At 33.9% G+C, this 19,937-nt stretch overlaps 1 protein-coding gene across 1 annotated transcript in view; it reads left to right on the top strand.

Annotated features, from left to right (window-relative positions):
- The window catches only part of NCAM2 (neural cell adhesion molecule 2), a 289,954-nt gene that overhangs the window by 160,769 nt on the left and 109,248 nt on the right, over positions 1 to 19,937 (top strand). Inside the window, exons 5-7 of the mRNA XM_040582866.1 lie at positions 1,560 to 1,697; positions 7,633 to 7,750; positions 13,033 to 13,193. Coding sequence (XP_040438800.1) covers positions 1,560 to 1,697; positions 7,633 to 7,750; positions 13,033 to 13,193 — 417 coding nt within the window. The remainder of the gene's footprint in view (positions 1 to 1,559; positions 1,698 to 7,632; positions 7,751 to 13,032; positions 13,194 to 19,937) is intronic.

Raw genomic sequence — 19,937 nt, 5'->3', positions numbered from 1 at the left:
GGTGATCTCCAGTCCTCTCGTTCACCTCACATATTAAATATTTATGTTAAAAACAAAAAAATACCACAAAAAAGAAAGGTTACCAATGCTTAAAGAGGGGCTACATATCACCTTTCCAAAACATATTGAAGCATAGCTCTCTGGGAATTGTGTAGGCACAGGAAAGAAAAATATTATATAATTTGTATGTGGTAGTGTGTGAAATGGCATTAATGTTCAAGCATGACTTTAATAAACTAGACACAATTAGCGTAAAAGTGCTGAGGTTATTGATTTCCTTTAAAACTCTGTCTGGTGAAGCATAATTACATTTTCTTTTTTCATGTCTTTCTTAATTTTCTGAAAGAGTTCTTGGTAACAAAACAGAACTGACAAGGCATAAAAAGCTGTTTTGTTAGTAAATATGTATGTACATATATATCTTCTATGAATAGACTCTTAACTTTATGACTACGTAAAAGCTTTTCTACCAAGTGTTGTTTATCACTGTTTTTCAATATCAGTGTTGTGTCATGAGAAATCTAGCACACTTTAAAAATCTAGCAGAATCAAAATGGAAAGCAAAGTGAAAAAATGACACTTGGTTGCTAGTTAAAACTGAAAACTAGTAAATCTCATCATCCTTCAATACTGAAAGGAATAACATGTACACAGGTTCTTCAAAAACTAAGTGTGGTGAATTGCAGGAAGTAATTCTTCTCCAAAGACTCCATTAATATTGACTAGTTATGGTGGATTGACCTTGGCCAGTTTCCAGGCACCCACCCAGCCACTCTCTCACTTACCCTTCGCAACAGGTGTGGTGGGTTGACTCTCGCTGGATGCCAGGTGCCCACCAAAGCCACTCTCCACTCCTCCTCCTCAACTGGACAGAGGAGGGAAAATACAATGGAAGCTTCATGGGTCAAAATGAGGGCAGGGAGAGACATCATTCCCCAATTACCTTCACAGGGAAAACTTACTTCATGAAAAAATAATTTGATTTATTACCAATCAAATCAGAGTACGATAATAAGAAATATCCTCATTGTTATTATTATATTACTCAAAACTGAGTAATAGTGAATGAGCAAAGAAACAGGAGGAAGGAAAGAAGGCAAGCAAGCTGAGAAAAGATTAAGCATAAGCTGCAAAATGGGCACAAAGACACTTGGTTAATTTAGATGAGAGAGGGAAGACATATTCTGACTTATTCTGTTATAAATTGCTTGATTTATCTTTTTTCCATTTCTTTAATCTGTTTGATATTCTGTGTAGGTGTTAATGAATATTCCACTCATTTTGCAACAATTCATAAATTTAACTTACATTCAATGACTCCTCAAAGTAAGTAGGAAGTTATGGATGAAAAATCCACATTGAATTTTAGGAAACAGCAATATATTTTGGAGTAGGAAAAAACCAAATTTATCAGCTGAGATTTTACTTTTAAACTGAGAAATGTTTTGCCAATGAGCATTCTGATTGTACGGAGAAAGTACATAAATATAACTCATTAAGTTAGCATTCCTCATGTCTTGGTTTACTAACAGTACTTGATCTCTTACTTGCCTTTCTAGATCGATTTGCAGTATTAGCAAACAATAATCTCCAAATTCTTAACATCAATAAAAGTGATGAAGGAGTATACAGATGTGAAGGAAGAGTGGAAGCAAGAGGAGAAATTGACTTTCGGGACATAATTGTTATTGTGAATGGTAAGGAGTAAAAGTTATTGAATTGACTTCTTACTTTATTATCATAGTTTATTTTAAAATATATCAGCTTCTAAAATATCCTGATTAAACTAGATAATATAGTTGTCATGTCTGTTTAGTATTGTTTTCCTACAAATGTATTTGTTTAATATTTGAAAAAAAATCTATACTGTGTAAGTACAATTAATTGCATTTCATAATATCAGTATATATATATGTAAAACCTGGATCATTGTTTTTAATCATTCACAAAATAATCACTGCAACAAATGAGTTTCAGATTATAATATATAGTAGTTCAGTTCACCCTTTGTTTTTCAGGTTTTTGTCATTTGTTAAAAATCCACGCTTGATTTTTCATAGTTATTTGCCTTCATTGCATTTACATATTTTAACTGTCCAAAAAGCAACATGTATTTTACTAAGATTAACAGTATTATGTATAGATTTTTAACATTTTATTTTTATGAGGAGTAAAATACATAACAAGTTTTCTGAAAAGTGGCATTATATATTTTATTGGTTTATAATACAACCCTAAGATGGAATATGAATGGTTTAAGACAATATGGAACGTTTAGCTCAACCTCCCTCATAAATTCAGGGTTGACCTGGTGAAAAATAAATCTCTCTTCATATATTGTCTGGAAAGGACACAGTTCATAAAGGGGATTTTTAATCTAAGCTTTCTGTTTAATGTTGTTTTTCAATGAAACTGCTTCCATCAGGCTTATTAGGTTCTGAGTTTAGATGCTTTGTCCTTGACTGGTCCTTCTTGGCAAACCTCAGTTTACAAAAGTTATTATGTAAGTTGAATTTTCCATTAATTTCAGGACAAAGATCAGATTCTGACACAAGTGTTATTTAATCCATATAGTCAAGCAGCAAACTTTGAAACAGAATTTTTATATTATTGTAGATAGTATACAGACAGTGGCAAGGAAATGGGTGATTATCCTACGTATTGTGATAGAATATAGCAGTACATGTTCTACGTACTGTGAAGCTCCCCCAACAAATTGCATTCCTCTCTGTGCATTGTGGTGCTGTGTTACCTTGAGTCCTGGTTATGCACAGTTCCAACAGCACATCTGATAGTATTTTAAATCCTCAGTGACATTTTCTTCTGCTGCTATTTATGTACATGGTTATGAACCTACATTCTGAAGACCTTGCATTTCTATCTGATATTTACATTCAGTTGAGATGAGAGGGAGCCTACTTTAACCTAAAATGTCAGATTGCAGCTATAGTCTGACTTCACATCACCTATTGGTGGTTTATATCCACAAATTTGCTTCTTCATATGTTTATTATGACTCTAGACAAGAATGCTAACACTCTCTTTACCTCTAGACTTCAGTTCACAGAGTTGGGAGCAGGAGTTGCTAACTGATTCTGACGCGGTTGCTCATGTAGAGTGGTATCAATTAAGAGCTGTTTTCTGCTTCATTTGTAGGAATAAATATGTTTTAATATAAAAAGCTGAATGTATTAAATTTGGCCCAAGAAGGCTTTTAGAGCAATATTAAAAATTTGAAAGAAAGAAAAATTGTAGTACTCTTTGGAGAAAAGGAAAACCTATGAATGAATTTGATTCAGAAAAGAAAATGGGGAAAAAGGAGCAATGGAGCAGTCTGTAGGTCACTAAAAGGTACTCAGCTGTATTTCCACCATGTATTCTTTTTTCCAAAAAAGTAAGCAATAATATTGGCTTAGGAGGATAACCAAAGCTTAGTATAAAAAGTTATCATGACAGTGTTTGTATGTAGAAACTATTAAAAGTTAGAACTTTACTGTTTATTTACTTGTATTACAATAGTGCCTACAGAATCTACAGAAAGATCTAAGATCTATACAAACACATAGTAAGAAGTATACAAGGTCTCCAAAGCTGGATAAACCACAGCTAAAGAACATAGAAATAGGAATATTATAGGAAAGCTGGCACACCACAGAATGCATACTTTCAAGGCTTAAAAATTTAAAGGTTTTGTGACAGTTTGTAGGGAGAGGAGACTATAGAGAATTATTATATTAATAATTAAATTAATATTATTAGTCTTTGCTCTTTACACTTGTATTTAGGGTTTACAGTAGAAATATATTCTCAGGAGGAATATAGGGGCTGGTGTTGTAGCTTTGCTGATTTATTTTGGGAGTGGAAGAATTCTCCATGTATGATGTTTCTCTTCTGCAAATAGTATATGAGTATGTTGCTTTTCAAATATCTTCTTTATTATAGAGCAAGAGTTGATATTGTTTATACTTCTGCAGATATGATGTACTCCAATGCTTATATGTACTTCACTCAAAAATGTAAGCTATGGTACAACTGTGTGAAATCCTGGATTCCCTTTTGCAAGGACAGTGACAAAGTTTTAATTAAAGAAGAAAGATATTAGCTATCTTTTTACTCATTGCCCTCTAGATAGAGTGTTATCCATGCTGCAGGTGACCCATACATGCTCTGATTCAGGACAAAGATTTGAACTAAGGTCACCTCTTCTGTGAACAAGAACTTCATTCAGTACTGTTTCCTTGCCTCTGTCCATCTAAAGAGGGAGGAGAGAGACAGTAGAAAAACATTTTGAGAGGTTGAGAGCACCCCAACCTTAAAACAAAGTAATGAAGACCACTTTCTCACAGGTAGATGGTATGAGATCAAATCCTCTCAAGAGGAGGAGAAAATTAAATCTAGTATGAAACATAAATCTCATATTTAAGAACAAGATATAAATTCCCTCTTGGGCCATTTTGGACATAAATGAGTCGTCTCTGCCCATGTGGATGATACTTGCCTACAGAATGGTTTCTTCTGGTATGTGGAGGCAAGAAAAATGAACCACCACTAGAACTATTACTATAAAATGAAGGGTTGACCTTGCAACCACAAGAATAAAATTATTAAATAGTTGAACATAGTGGTCACTTACATCTACACATAAAGTTAATGTTGTAGAGATGTATTTCATTTTGAAGAGAAGGAATTAGAGAAGACAATGGTATGTGTCTTGAAAATATTTCTTCCATTCTCTACTGTGCCTGGCCGCTAAGCTGGTTGATACAATATTGGCTAATTCACTCCTGAGAAAGATGTAAATAACAGGAAGTAGAAATGAAATGGGTAACATTTCTGTCAGACTGTAGTAGAGTATGTTCTTTTATATACCAGGTTCAAAACTAGCTGACCATAGCCGCAGTTATGACTCAAGTCACATGCACATAGTTTTAAAAACTATAAAGTGTAAAAGAAACTATTTTGAAAGCACTATTCAGTGTTCTGGTTAGTGTTGCAAGACTGGGATTCTGTGGTGAAGAGTTTGACGGTGAAGGCCTGGAAATGCAGCAGAAATCCTCTCGCTACCAACTTATGGAAAAGATGAAAGCTGAGTAAATTTGAAAAGGAAGTGTTAAAATACATTTCCCTAGATTATCAGTCCATGAATTTGGAGATTCGTTGTTCTGGGGACATGGTATTTCCATATCCAATCTGTAGCCCAGGAAATTTCAGATAGGGAAGAAATTATATGTGAAACATACTTAACATAAAAATCTGTGAAAACAACATAAGTATATTTTAGAAAACATCCTTAGTTTTAGCTTGCTGTTTGTTATAATGTAGGGTTTTTTGGTAAAATGCTTCAAAAATTATATCTGAACAGAATGCAGATTTTAAAATAATTAAAATCTTGTAACAAAGCTTGATATATAAAATGTAGTTTTTAATTTATGGAATATTGGGGGTATAATGGGTAATAACTTGAAATACACTTGAGTTGGAATATCTCTATGAAATCTAGTGTTTAGGTATCTTTTTCTACTAGCAACACTGAAATTTATATAGCATTTTTTCACTGCTGGTATTTACAGTGTGGTCTAAATGGCAGGATGTTTTGGTTTCCTTTGTTTTTTGAAAAAAAGGTGGTTAATGTATAATAGAACAAAATAATTCCAGTCTTCCTGAAAACAAAACCTGCTTTTTTTCTCTTTTTTTTTTTCCCCCTCTCTCTCTCCAATCCCCACCCCCAGTGGTCTTGTTGATTTATTTCTTTAAGTTTTCTTCACTGTCTGGGCAGTTCCGTAAATGGAATAGACATCCTGATCTCAACTGACATTAATGAAAAAATTGTTTTCACTCTAAATGTGACTGGATTGTGCCACTTTGCTTTAAGTGTGAAATGTGAGAGACTTGCCAGTATAGATTTGGCTTTTCCTCTTTTAGGTTCACGCTTTAGTTCCATCCTACATACATACAAGAAAAAAACCAAAGAAAAGCAGATCTTTTCCCATAAAAAAATGATGAGAAAAACAAAATTTGACTTTTGAAAAGAAGAAATAATATTTCATTTCATTGTTATTGCAGTAACTCTTTGAACATTGAAGCACTACAGTAACGTGCTGCATTTCACAGTCCTGCAGTTAGTTGTGAGCAGCAAAGAACCTGCTACTTCTGGCAAGAATTGTTTCACCTTCTCATGTTACTGAGTATTTTTCCAGGCCTAGACGTTAGAATGCATTGCAAAATGGCTAAAATGTATTAAATGCTTTATAAGTGGCCTTTTTTCGTGAAAGATGGATAAGTTGTTGTTGCACAACAGAACTGTTTTGTATTCTGGGTAATGTCCCATGCAATTTCAGAGAGGAAAGAAGTGATCTGTGCAACACAGAAGTATATAACAACATTTACTTACTGATCGTTGGTAATTCTGGTACATTACATTCAAAATAATTTTATATATTTAAGGTTCAGAAGGTGGAAAGACTTCTAATTAAAACTGAAATATTTGGTGCAAAGCAAATGAAGTTGTTTCTCAACGGTTGTGGGAAAAGTTTGTGCAGAAGTACAAAGGGAAGCCAAAAGCAAATACATTGGGGTTGCCTGTTTTTTCTTCTTTTCTCTAGTGAAAGTTCAAGCTAAAAACTGAGTCATTCTGATGACAGGATGTTTTTGCTAAGAGAGACATATAGTTCTGAAGATCTAATCTTCTTTTCCCTTTCCTTTCACTTTCCCTGACATTCCTTCTTTCCCATGTATCCTCTTCCAGTCTGCTGGGATTGTTTTTATTTGTCTGTTTGTTTGATAGTTAATGGAAACATGTTAGGGACTAGGGACAGCTGTCTTAAAATTACCATATGAGCAGAGATGTTAAATATCAGCATTTGAGTTGTTTTGTCTTAAATCCTATTGCTTTTTTTTTTTTTTTTTTTTTTTTTTTTTTTTTTTTTCTTTTTTCCTGCTGGATAGAAGTTCCCTGCAAACTGTTACAATTTTAGTCATAACTTCATCCCATCAAGAACAGACAAAATATGTCACTCTCAGACCACAATTACAATTTCTGGAAATAAAATTTCCAAAAGTAGATTGTTTCCATTGGGTTCTATCACATTTCACCTTTTGAAGCTGGTGAAACTCCTGCCCAGGAAATATGCAGGAGTTCAGTAAAGAGAATTAAATACACACAATCAACTACTACATACTGACACCTGTTTTAAAAAGGACTGTCTGACATAAGTACATATTTGCATGTTAGCTTTATAATTGAATGAAAGAGAAAAAAGACTAGAGAGATATTTTCATTTGAGATAGGTAAATTAGTGCCCATCATAACTCCGTTGTGTCTTATACATGCTAGGTGTAACTTCAGTCACTTAAAATTTTTCTGTAAGAAAATTGAAGGACTGCTGAAAAAAGCTTTTAAAAATTTATTCTATTGAGGGGGGAAAAAAGTTTATAAATGTCCTGATAATATTAAAAATCTAGTAATAGTGATTCATGTAACATGTGTTACAGGTTACAAGTGTAAATTGATCCCTAAGTGTAACCATAAATTCCAAAATTAGTAAAGGATCCTATCCTGTGCTTTAAATTTCTCAAGAAACACATGAAACAATTTAGTTTTTCAGTAATAGGACATAATGTTTTATTTTTCAGTTCCCCCTGCAATTACTCTGCTACAGAAGTCCTTTAATGCCACTGCAGATCGGGGAGAAGCAATAACTTTGTTCTGCAGAGCCACTGGATCACCTCCACCTGAAATCAGTTGGTATAGGTAAGTTCAGTTGAAGTCTACACATCATAACACATTGCTTTAATGTGTCATGATTTTCTATCACAGTCTATTAAGCTATGCAACCTTCATTTCTTAACTGCATTTTAAAAGCATTTGCTCTCCAATTTTGTTATAATGTCTAAAGCTAGATTCAGCGTTAATGGGTGAATGAACTCACACAAACTGAATTGCACTCAGGTCACCAGCAAGTGAGATAAATGTAAAAGGTAACTAAAATATTATATTGATATGGTATCCTCCTATTTGAGCAGAAACAAATAAAGCTGAAACAATGAGTTCATGTCTCAAAAGCAATACAAGCAAAGGTCTCAACTTTTGCACGCAAATTCATCAGGTAAAAACATACTGCATTTATGCAATGAATAAATAACCAATACAGTTCAGCAACACTGATAACAAAGATAATATTTTCCCCATCTGTAAAAACAGATTCTAACCCTAACTCTCCATTTCAATGACATTCAGGAGGTATGGCTTTAGACACCCCTAGGACATCAGAGTGTTTCATTGAATAAATTTCAAGGGTATATTACGTAATTTTTAAAGTGTAGTATGTTTTGAAAATGGAACTGCTTTTAAGTTTGTGTGTGTTTTTTTTATGATATCAATGACATAAACATAGTATAGTTATGTCATTTGGGAACACCATATAACATTCGTAAAAGTTTTAATATCCATCCACTCTATATTCTATTTTAACAAAGATATGCATCAGTCCTGGGATATAAGGTATCTCAGATACTTCATATCAGTGCACATTTCTGTTTTAGACCTGAAAAATGCGCATCTTCTTATATTATTTCAGGCAAATTAAAAGGTCCTTGTATTTTTAAAAGGGACGTACAACAGATTGCATCAATTTTTCATTTCCTTTGCAATCTGAACAATGTTAGATTCATTTTAAATGTTAGCTTCCTTTGACTTGACACCGTTATCTTAACATGCCATAAGTTAAATGTGGATTTAAATTTTTCTGTTGTGCAATATGGATCTCAGGAGATGTAAATAATTAGAATACAATGTTAATTCCTTAATGTGACTTAGAATTCAAAATTTAATGAAAAGGAGAATGAAGAAAAACAAAATATGTAGAGCCCAAATTAAAGAACTGCTGCTAAATTCAAAGTAAGTAATTTTTTACAAAGTCTGCCTTACCTGGTCAGAATTAATAAGAGTTGTCTGTAATTTGGTATCCTAAATCGCCTTGTTGTAAGACAACCAGCATTAATGTTGTACATTATTAAGAAAGAAAGCATAAATTTCCACAGTTTGTGGATATCTCTGATTATAGTTGTGGGCTTTTTCTAATATTTTATAAATATTACACTATGTACTCAGGCTGTGTCTTGGAGGCATGCTTATCACTATGTCTACTGATAAGAACTTACTGAAGGATTTTCCTTTGGTTTGTCAGCCCCTGAGGCAACTGACTGACTTGTTAAACCATTAATTAAATATCTTCATGAAGTTTTTACAAAAGCTTCACAGGCTTGTGTACTGGATACTGAATCTTAAATGCATAAGCTTCTTTTCTGTTCCTATTTACGGAACCATCTCATAGTGAGTAATATTGGATTATGTGCCTCTCTTCCCTGTTTTTGGGGCGGTTTGTTCTCCCCCCGCCCCCCCTTCATTCTCTTTTTATTTTGTCTCATTAGGCCACAAATTCTTGACAATGGAAAATGCTTGCTTTTTTATTTGCTGGCAGTGAGAGATTGTAAAGCAGTAGCTGGAAAAGGCCCCGGTCTCTATGACAGAATCTAATTATTAATACGCAAGCAGGGGGAAAAAGATGGGAGGAACTAAACTATTTTTTCTAGAGAAAGCAAACTTGATTCTGAATTCTGGTTTTCAGTGCTAATTTTCTGTGTCAAATTCCTGAAATTTCTGTCCTGAACTGTTCAGGTCACTTTTCACTCACATATAGGTAGCCAGTTAAAAGGATTCAGTCAGCTAATACCTTCTTCTTGTCCTTGGACTTACCCTGCAAATATGTCAAGACAAAGTCCCTAGTTTTCTAGAATACTTCAGATACTTTTTCTTTAACAATTAGACTGAATGTAGGAAAACTAGATCAACATAATCCTTGATTTTGAGAAAAATCTAAAAAGCATTGTCCATGGTAGGAATGTCTATCAAAACTGATTTATCTAATATTAATATGATTGTCATCCATTGAGAACCTAATTGAATCCATCTATCAGCGTTAATGGCTAAGGTGTCATATTCCCAATTTCATCCTGTTTAGTTTATTTTTTGATGCTGAATGTAAGCTGATATTAACTTCAGTTTTATGCTTCTTTTTAAATAAACAAGTGGAATTACATCTTGAATTTCATTAAGCACTAATGCTGATTTTGCAAGGATTATGACTTTTGGTTACAGCAAGCTATGGGAATCGTGTTCAGTTTTATTCCCAACTGCACAGTTTATCTATGTGAGTTCAGTCATTTTGTTTAATTTGCCTCAGGTTAACCATTTGTAAAATGGGCAGGTATAATGGAGTGACTTACTGGAAGTCTGTTTTCTGAATACATAGCTATGCTAAGAGAAAAAGTCTAGAGAGATGCAAACTTTTATAACAGAGAAAAATGTTTCCTTTGTAAAACATTCAAAAGTACACAGAGAATTCTGGAGAGCTGAGGAAAAAGTTCTGATAAACAGGGTGGGAATGATTTCTACTCAGTTCTGCTGGATGTTTTTCATTATATGTTATAGAAAGTATATCAATACCTGTTGAGAAGTTTCAGTAAGATTAAAGACCAGTTTTATACACAGTTCAGTGTTCTCATGTCTATGTTGCCCTTTAAAATTGGCTCTGGCACCAATTATTCTCTCATTCCCTGTATTGAAGTTTCTTTAGCCAGGCCTGTGTTATTTGGATCTATCATTATGTAGTCTTACATTCCTTAAAATACACTGATATTTTAGTCAATTAAAAAATAATTTATCCTGATCTTATTTTCTCTCATTTCCTTTTTGGTTTCCAGTGAACTGATTTAACAGGTCAACTTCAGCTTGAGCATGAAAAATTGCTGTATTTTTAAACCAAAATGACAGTACTGTTGAGGTATCTTATATGTTCCTCTGTGTTGACTGTAAGCAAGATGCTGGACAGAACAGTAGTTTCAAGTCTTAAACTCTTAAGACAGTAGATAATGTAGTAAAGCTTTAACCTTTTATATTGACCCTTTTCATTTCCAGGTGCTGACAATGTTTAGATTTTGTCAATTTAAAATTAAGGTGTCTACACTTAAGTGTCAATCTTTTTCAAAAAAAAAGAAGAAAAAAAAAAGCATTACTTCACTTACAAATTAGTCACTTTGAAAAAACTGGTCAAGCAAAAAGGTCAGCAAGATTTAGTTGCTGCTCTATTTAATATCCATATGTTCTGTGTTGGTATTTCATAGACCCAGAGAATCTAATTCTTTTACGACTTAACTGATATCTCTATTGAAGCTGATATTACATTAGTATAAAACATAACCTTCAGAGAGGCAATACACTAATACAATTACATTAGCCAGGACTGAAAGATAAAGGTCCATATGTACAGGTCAGGAACTGGAAATCTACTTACGTGTATGGTTTTACTGAAAACACGATGACTGTTTACTTATGTGGAGGTAATTTAAACTAGTAAAGTTTAGCTGGATCTATCTATTTATCTTTACTGACAGGACTTAGAGTTATCTGAAAAAAAGAAGTAACCTGCTTTTAATGTTATTAATGTTTTCCTGTTCTCCAATATCGACATCAATCTGAACCTTCCCTCTTCACTACAGTGTCCAAGGAAACAGTCATAATCTCATTTCTGCTTAGAAATAGTCATAGATACAGGTGATGTTTGTGATAACAGGCATTTGTAAAATACTTCTGACTTTGAATATAGATTTTTGTTTCCTAACAGAAATCACTAGATTGTTTTTGTGAAACTACTTATGTGGAAAATTAGACCTTTTCTGTTCTGCAAAACAATTTCCATTTTTGCTTTGGAAAGGAGATTAACAAAAATCACAATAATGTCTTGAACGGACAGCTATGTGGATTAGAGTTATTTACATAAATGTTACTGAAATGCTGGCTATATAGATGCCTGGGGAATCCTGTTAATAGATATAAATGTTACCAAGAAGTAGTATTCTCACTTTTAAGGAAAATAATACGTTAGAAAATATTAAATGTATATAGCTGGTAGCATTATCTGAGAAGGTGGTAAAAAACAGTGTTGTTCAAGTCCAAAACTAGGCATATTGAATAGTAATACATATTGGTTTCATTTTATAAATAGGTTGTTTTCAAAAGTTGGCCTTGTCAGCAGGATTTTCAATGCTTATGAAAATCAAGCAAGTTTTATGTAGGTGCTTATTAGAAGGGGTTGCTGATGACTCAACAGAAATAAGACCAAAAAAAGCCTACAGCAAACTAAGCAGAAGAAATTAAAAAAATAAAATAAAACGCAATCTTGAAGAAAGGAGCTCTTTTGAAAACTGCGTATGCCAAGGTGCTCACATGGACCAGTCAAGCCTCAATCAGCCCTCAGAATTGTTCACAGGTTTTATTATATCTGTACCATCTGGTCAGACCTCATTCAAACATCTGGAGACATGCCTGCTTACTAAGTTGTGGCTAGCCAACAACAACTGAGTGGAAATAATTTGGAAGAGTTCTTTATGTGCCAATAGGCTCTACATGTATGTAATGTATTTTTTTTGTAAGTTGGTACCTGGTTACTAATGTGAACTGCAATAGTTACATTTAGAAAATACACTTTAAAATGTTTATCACATACAAGACTGTATTTGTCTAACCTGCTTCTTCTATCCTTCCTTAATTGTAAGCCATATGTTAGAGTTCTAGTCACAAGAATGTTTTTAACATTAAGTCAATATTGATCATTTAAGAATAAAGATAATATAATATTTTTAATATGTATATACCTTAGAACCTCACAACAAAATTGTAAAGCTGGGGTCTTGAACATCAAAATGCAGTTAAGAATTTTTTCTTTGTGCACATATAATTATTCTTAAGAAAAAACACAGTGATCCTGCAGAACAATTTTTGTTATGCTAAAATCAGCTCCCTTCAATACATGCTGCCAATTTATATCACATGGGTTAATGCTTTTTTGTGGCTAGCATAATAACATTCTCTTCCCTCAAATATTATTTTCAACATATTGATGCTTCCATAGCGCATTGTTTCAGAGTTTGGAACCTACCAGTTGATTTCTCCATTGTTCGGTTTTTTTTTTTTAGGAATGGTAAACTTATTGAAGAAAATGAAAAATATATGCTGAGAAGAAGCAATACAGAACTAACAATAAGAGATATAAAAAATATTGATGCAGGTCCTTATATCTGTAATGCTAAAAACAAAGCAGGAAATGATAAAAAACAAACATTCCTTCAAGTTTTTGGTAAGTACTGCATAGTATGTTCCATCCTCCCTTTTTAAATGTAAACAGTAGGAAACTGAGGTGATAATTCACAAATTTCAGTGGAACAGTATTCCTGCTAGTTGTCTACTGGTGCAGCAAACCACTGTATAATTTTAAAGCCTTTTCATCCCGGCTGGCTACTTTAACCTTTACACCTGAATTTAATTTTGAAAAGGCTGTCTTTGGCATTTGCTTTTCTACTATTCAGATACAGTACAATGGAGTGTTAAATTGTTAATTTTAATTCACTCTGCTTTTCCTTTAAAAGTTGGCTGCTTTAAAGAAAAGCAGGAAGAAAAAGAGGAGAAAATTCTGACAGGGGAAAACTACATTATTTGGTCTTTTAAGCAGTACTTTTTTTGATATGACACTATGCAGAGGTGTTCCTGATTTTTTAATTTGTTTTCATTTCTTGTTTTTTTTTTTATTTTTTTTAAGTGCATGATTGCAGATGTAGTCACAAAAGTATTGTCTGATCTGACTTTCAAAGGATAAATGTAGTCACAGGAAACCCCTTTATTTTCTTTCTATGCTATACCACCCAGTATTTGAAGTTTTTTATAGCTGTAGCTAGTGAGAGTAGGCATCTGTGAGAATGTAGAAAACTTCCCTCAGAAACATTATGTAGGATCAAGGCTATAGATTATTTATGAAAAACCTACAAAAAAGATAATGTGTTGGGTAGTTTTTTACAGTAACTATAGCTTGTCGTAGAGAGAAACACTATTCATATTTGAAGAGCTAAAGCATGTACTTAGGACCATGGAAAATTAAATTTAAGGTTCCAGTTAAAACTAATAATAATTTATACAAAGTGAAACAGTTCTAACAGGAGAGGGTAATTTAAAACTTGCATTGCAAGAGCTAAGCTGTTGGGTTGGATAATACTGTCCTTTGGGATCTGGGAGCCTGAGGCTGAAGCCGTGGTGTCAGGTGAGTAGGTCAGCTGTGTCTGTGTGCGTTCCACTGCCTTTCCTGTTTGAGAAGCTCTTCATAGCCCTCCATGCTGTGCTGTCTCCCGTGCTCCGTACTCCGGGTGGGTTGCCTAACCATTGGGCTAATTTGTTGTTCTGAGGTACTTGAAAGTCATTCTCAATTACTTTTCAAAGGAAAGAAGATTAAATACAATTTTATATTTCATCCCACCTTCAAGACGTATAACATCTTGAAGTTTTTTTGGAAAACTGAAACATTTGATTTCCAAAATTGAACAAAAAATTAATAATAAAAAAATAAAGAACTAGAAAAGACTTGCTAGTTTTCATATGAGTTAGAGATGTTTCAGACATAAATAATTTTGTTTATTGAGTAATTTTAAGTGTGGCTTAATTTTACTTAGTTTTTGCCTAGGGCAAGGTAACTTTTTTGTTGAAGGAATAGGGAAAGGGAGACACCAGACTAAGAGTAAGTACTTTCTATGTATGTTCTTCCATCTTTTATTAACCACTATTCTGGGAACCCCCTGGAGAGCTAAATCCAAATTATTTAATAGATAGGATAAGTTTGATTCATTTTGAACCTGCACAACCTTTTTGTTTCCATGACATCCCAAACTCCTAAATTTTTTAAGTAATTTCTTTCTTGCATGAAAAAATGTTTCTTATGTTTAAAGCCTATTTATATACTTGGCTAAGAATTATAATTTTAAAATAAAAAGTGAAGGATACTTCCATATGTTCTTCACATCAAATATAGTTTTCTCATTGGTTCATTTGTTTTCTAAGCTGTGAGCTTCCAGTCTATTTAGTTTCTCCCACTGTGGGAGCTGTATGAATCTCTGAACCACACATTCCTGTGCTTTTCTGGTTACAATACCCTGTCTGTGAAATAATAAGCAGGAATGGTACACAGGGTTCACATTGTGGAGGAAAGTCTTGGTGTAGGTGTTTTACATACATAATCAGTGGGAGGGCAGCCTGAGCTTATAAAAAACGTTTCATTGGCATTTCAGTAGTTCCTGACAATAAGTTTCATGAAAGTCGAATGAGTACCTCAAGATGCATTACAGAAGACCCTTTATAATTATTGTGTAATTTAAGCACATACTTCTTTTTTTTTTAATACTTTCTAGATGTCTTTTTAAGTATAATCTGAATTTTTTTTATAGCAGGAAGTTTTTGCAGCTGTGTTTAATATGACTTTTATTGGTTATTGAGAGAAATATGTGCTATTATTAATTTATTATCTGTCACCAAGGCAGACGAGACGAAATGTAACAGACCTCTCCTGTCTTATACCTCTTAAATGTGTTCCAAATACTAAATATTTGTATTAATTTAGGCCATCACAAAACATGTAGCTTCGAACCAAAGAGGTTGTACTGAGTCTATGAGATTGGGGTGAGAAGCTGCATTTGTTTTACATTTACAGTGCTCAGAATACACCGAACTGAACTAGTTTCCCTGTAAGCTTAAGAAGTATATTAACATGTTTTGGCATGGATTTTGGTTTGGTGGTTATATAGATTTTTTTTGCTAAGATACCATTCAATACATATATGGAAGCTCTTCATTTCAATTCACTGGAATAAATGACTCTGTAAAGGGAATCCATGGATCTCTGTACAGAACTATTGTACCTGCTCATCCTAGATATTATGAAGTAAACCAATGGCAGCTTCACAAAGTGCAATTCATGTGGTGTCAAAAGTTCATACATTTTCTATATTCCTTCTTCCTCCCTCATATGTCCTTACCTGTTTGGAACACCTCTACTTTTTTAAAATAAAAATTATACAGTCTACAATGTCAGTGATGCCGGTTCTCTCAAAAGACAAGTCTTAAATCCCTTTGTGTGTGAAGTAGTAATACCATTTTAACATGTACAAAGACTCAGGTTTATCATGCACTACATCAAGTCAACACTTCATACTGGTGTGTGTACTAATCCTTATTATGTCAGAAATCAAGTTTCAGGAATCTGTTTCTTAGAGATTTCCTTGTTGGGCTCTAGCTTTTTTGCTAAATTCAATTTGTACCAGCAGTTTCCAGGAGGATGGGGTTGCAGTTTTGCTACCTGATTCAAATGTGGCTGTGCAAGTAGATAGCATGAGTATGATTCCTCATGTATGACGTTAACCAAGAGATCCTATCAGGCAGCGATACAGACATATACTAAGCCTCTCACCAGTCAATCCATGTTTGTATTCATAACAAGCTGTCTAAAGCAGTTCTTTTGACGAGATACAATCAGGACTATCTCAAGCTTTATACATGTGCTGCTTCCCAAGTCCGATGAAACTCTTTTGTCAAAGGTATGGGTAGAACTCTGTGAATTCAATAAATTGCGTACCTTTTCCAAGGAATCAGTTGTAAGCAACCAGTCTAGAACCTCACAGTGCTATCCATGTTCTTTTTAAGCTTTTTTGGAAGCTATAGGTATACAGCAATGAGCTTAGCCCTTGTCTGAGATGAATCCGGAAGAGACCAAGAAAGGAACCTGAAAGAAACTTGTTCATTGAGGGAATGTTGGAGAACTTAACACCAACCTTCTCTGCTCAGACAGCAAACTTTCCAACCAGTAGATGTTATTTCTGTATTTGGCTGCATCACTCTGTTAATATTTTAAAAAGGCATGTCCGGTAGTAAGCAGTTATTTACCTTCCAAATAAAGTAATTTTAATTAAACTTAAGCATAACTCCTTTCCACATTTAAGCCTTCTTTCATTTCAGTCAGGTCATTCAGATTACAATTTTTCAAGTACATTATAATACAAATATTTCAATATTTTTGACTGAAGAAACCAGCAGACCTGAAAGCTTCCTGGATTTATTTTCCAAGACGCTGTATTTTCATTTGTTTCATGTTTGCCAAAGTATGGCAAGCAAATGCAAATTCACTTTGAGAATGATCTTGTCAATTTAGAAAGAACAGTTAAAGTGGGGGTAGGAAACAACTGCGTCAGCATTTCTGTCAATACTAGACTTTGCACTCTCAAATAAATATTGTTATTTACATGTACACAAAAGTATTTTAATATTTTTCCAGTATCCAAATTGTCATTAGAAAGTTGTCAAATACTGTTAAAACTTCTAGTCAATAGCAAATTATGACTCATGACCTACAAAAATGAAGCAATTAAACAATATCCACCATATGAGCTCTCTTCTTCCTAGGAATAACTGTCAGCTAGATAAATTTGATGTTTAATCAGTGCTTATTTCTTTAAATGTCAGCTGCTTATGTCTAAAATGTCAAGATAATTTTTTTGTCTTGCAGTGATCCATCTAAAGAAGGCCTTACAAATTTAGAATATGTCTAAGATTTAAAGTTGAAAATTATTAATTATGTTTTAGAACATGCATAATCTGGAGCAGATCCTATTGTTTTTCATGTTGCCCAGATGGGGATATCCTCATGTTATGGAAATAATGTAATTCCAAATTTTTGGAAATTTCTGGCATAAAATACTGTAGATTATACCTTTCTGATGAGTGGTATATCTGCTATAGGTCTTTCCTGGTTTCCAGGGTTGATATTATAATCAAAGGAAAGAAAGGAAAGAGCAGATTATATTGTAGCTCAGAGACAGAGCTACAGAGTACCTTGGTACCAAGGTAAATTATTTCATAGGCATTTGGATGATCCTCAAAGTGAGAACAATAACTGAAGTTATTTTTAAGTTTAACCTAGTTATCTTGTCTCTCAAATTCTTTTTTGTAGTTCTTTAAACTGGCATCCCTTGTTGTACCACTGAGGAGAGTTTCAGCTTTTCTCAGCCAAATTGATGTTATGTTAAAGCAGTTATGCTTTGCTTACTACCTTCTACTGCTTCCAGTAAAGCTGGATTCAGTTGACATTTCAAGAGCCCCTGATCACTCAGGGTATTTCCTTACTGCACTCACCGTACTTTATATCTTAATGAAGCAGTATATTGGTTCAGTGGTTTGTTAGGTAAAATATTACTTATTTTTCGTCTCTATGCAGTAAACACACAATAGATTATTTGTAATAGTCAAGGGTGAACAGACAGTAGACAAGCAACAGATGAAGTATAGAGATAAGGAATGAGAAGTGAGACCAAGAATGGTGTGGTGGAAATGAATGAGAGTTATGTGATGTGTCTGCATATAGCATATGTTAACCTTGTTTTGTTAGTTATTTTTATTGGTGATGCTGAATGCAGAAGCTTTGAGACAACAGTCATAAATGAAATAGTGGTCATAAAATTAAACAGGAGACTAGACATAAGGAAAATATTTTTCACCATGAGGACAGTCAGGCACTGGAACAAGCTGGTGAGAAAGTCTCTGTTCTGGGCATTTTTCAAGATAGTGCACAACAAATCCCTGAGCAATCTGAACTGAACAGTCTGTTGACTGTGTTGATGAGGAGGTTGATCAAGATGACCTCCTGGAGTCCCTTCACCCTGAATTTCCCCTTTTGATCCACTAAAAACATTAGTCCTCTGCACAGCATACGCTTTAGTAACTGCTTTAGAAAATAGATTACCTCTCTGTTTATTTTCTGCTTCATATACAATATACCATACTGCTTTAGAAAATAGATTACCTCTCTGTTTATTTTCTGCTTCATATACAATATACCGTAGTAGGGCTTCCACAAAAGCAAAACTCGGGAAAACTTCCTAGAAAATACATTGCTTTCAACAAGTGTACTTAATGTTGACAAACTCAATGTTAAGAGCTGCCATAACTTAATTCACTCATATAAACTTAATTCATTGCTTTTGGGTCTAAACATATTCTGTCATATTCTTATTACATGATTACATGTTGGGTTTTACAGTGGGATGAGTGTCTGCTTCAATATGTAAAGATAGGTTCAGAGAAACTTATTAATGATTCTATATGAGTGAATATGTAGAACCCAAACATTTTTAATTAAGATACTTGAATGCCATGGAAGAGAGTAATATTCTATGCGCATTTTACAACTAGTTCTTCTATAATATTGTACAAACAAATCCCCTAAATAAGAGTGTTCACATGTAACCAGAAATTGTATTGCATATGTAAACAACCTGACAAGGTACAGTACAGTTTGAGAGCTGTACTTGCTGTGTACTCGTGGCTATAAAGTGGAATGATTTGAAGAATGTAAACAATATTCGGAATTTTTCAAATGTATCTTACCACCAATTTACTCAGTAAGTAAAGATGAACAGGTTTGTATCAGAGGACTCTGCAGTTCTTAAGTGTTAAAAACAGTACAAGATGTTTGTTACCCAGGAATTTTGTTAAATTCAGTAATTTCTGTAAGGCAGTTAGATATTGCTAAAGACTACAGTCCAAGAATATGAATATACTTTATTTTTTCCAAATAATTTGTATTTGAAGACAAACACAGATTATTGCAGAATCAAAGAATGCCAAAGAATGAGTCAGGAAGGCACCTCTGGAGACCATCCAGTTCAACCCCCTGATCAGAGCAGCGTCAGCCAGAGCATGTCTCAGAACCATGTATAGCTGGGGTTTGAATATTTTCAAGGATGGAGACTCCAGAGTCTCCTGAGTAGCTTGTTCTACCATTTAGTCACCTTCTCAGTAAGAAAGGTTTTTCCTTTTCCTGTGTTTCAGTTTGTGCCCATTGCCTCTTGTCCTGTCACCAGGCACCACTAAGAAGATTCTGGCTCTATCTGTAATCACCTCTATCAGATATTTATATGCATGGCTAAGATCCCTGGAGCCTTCTCTACTCAGGGGTGAATTGCTGGCTCATTGTCAACTTCTTCTGCACCAGGACACTCTGGACCTTCCCTGC

Source organism: Falco naumanni, chromosome 2 (assembly GCF_017639655.2).
Source record: "Falco naumanni isolate bFalNau1 chromosome 2, bFalNau1.pat, whole genome shotgun sequence".
NCBI classification, from domain to species: Eukaryota; Metazoa; Chordata; class Aves; order Falconiformes; family Falconidae; genus Falco; species Falco naumanni.
This window is presented reverse-complemented; position numbering and strand designations above follow the sequence as displayed.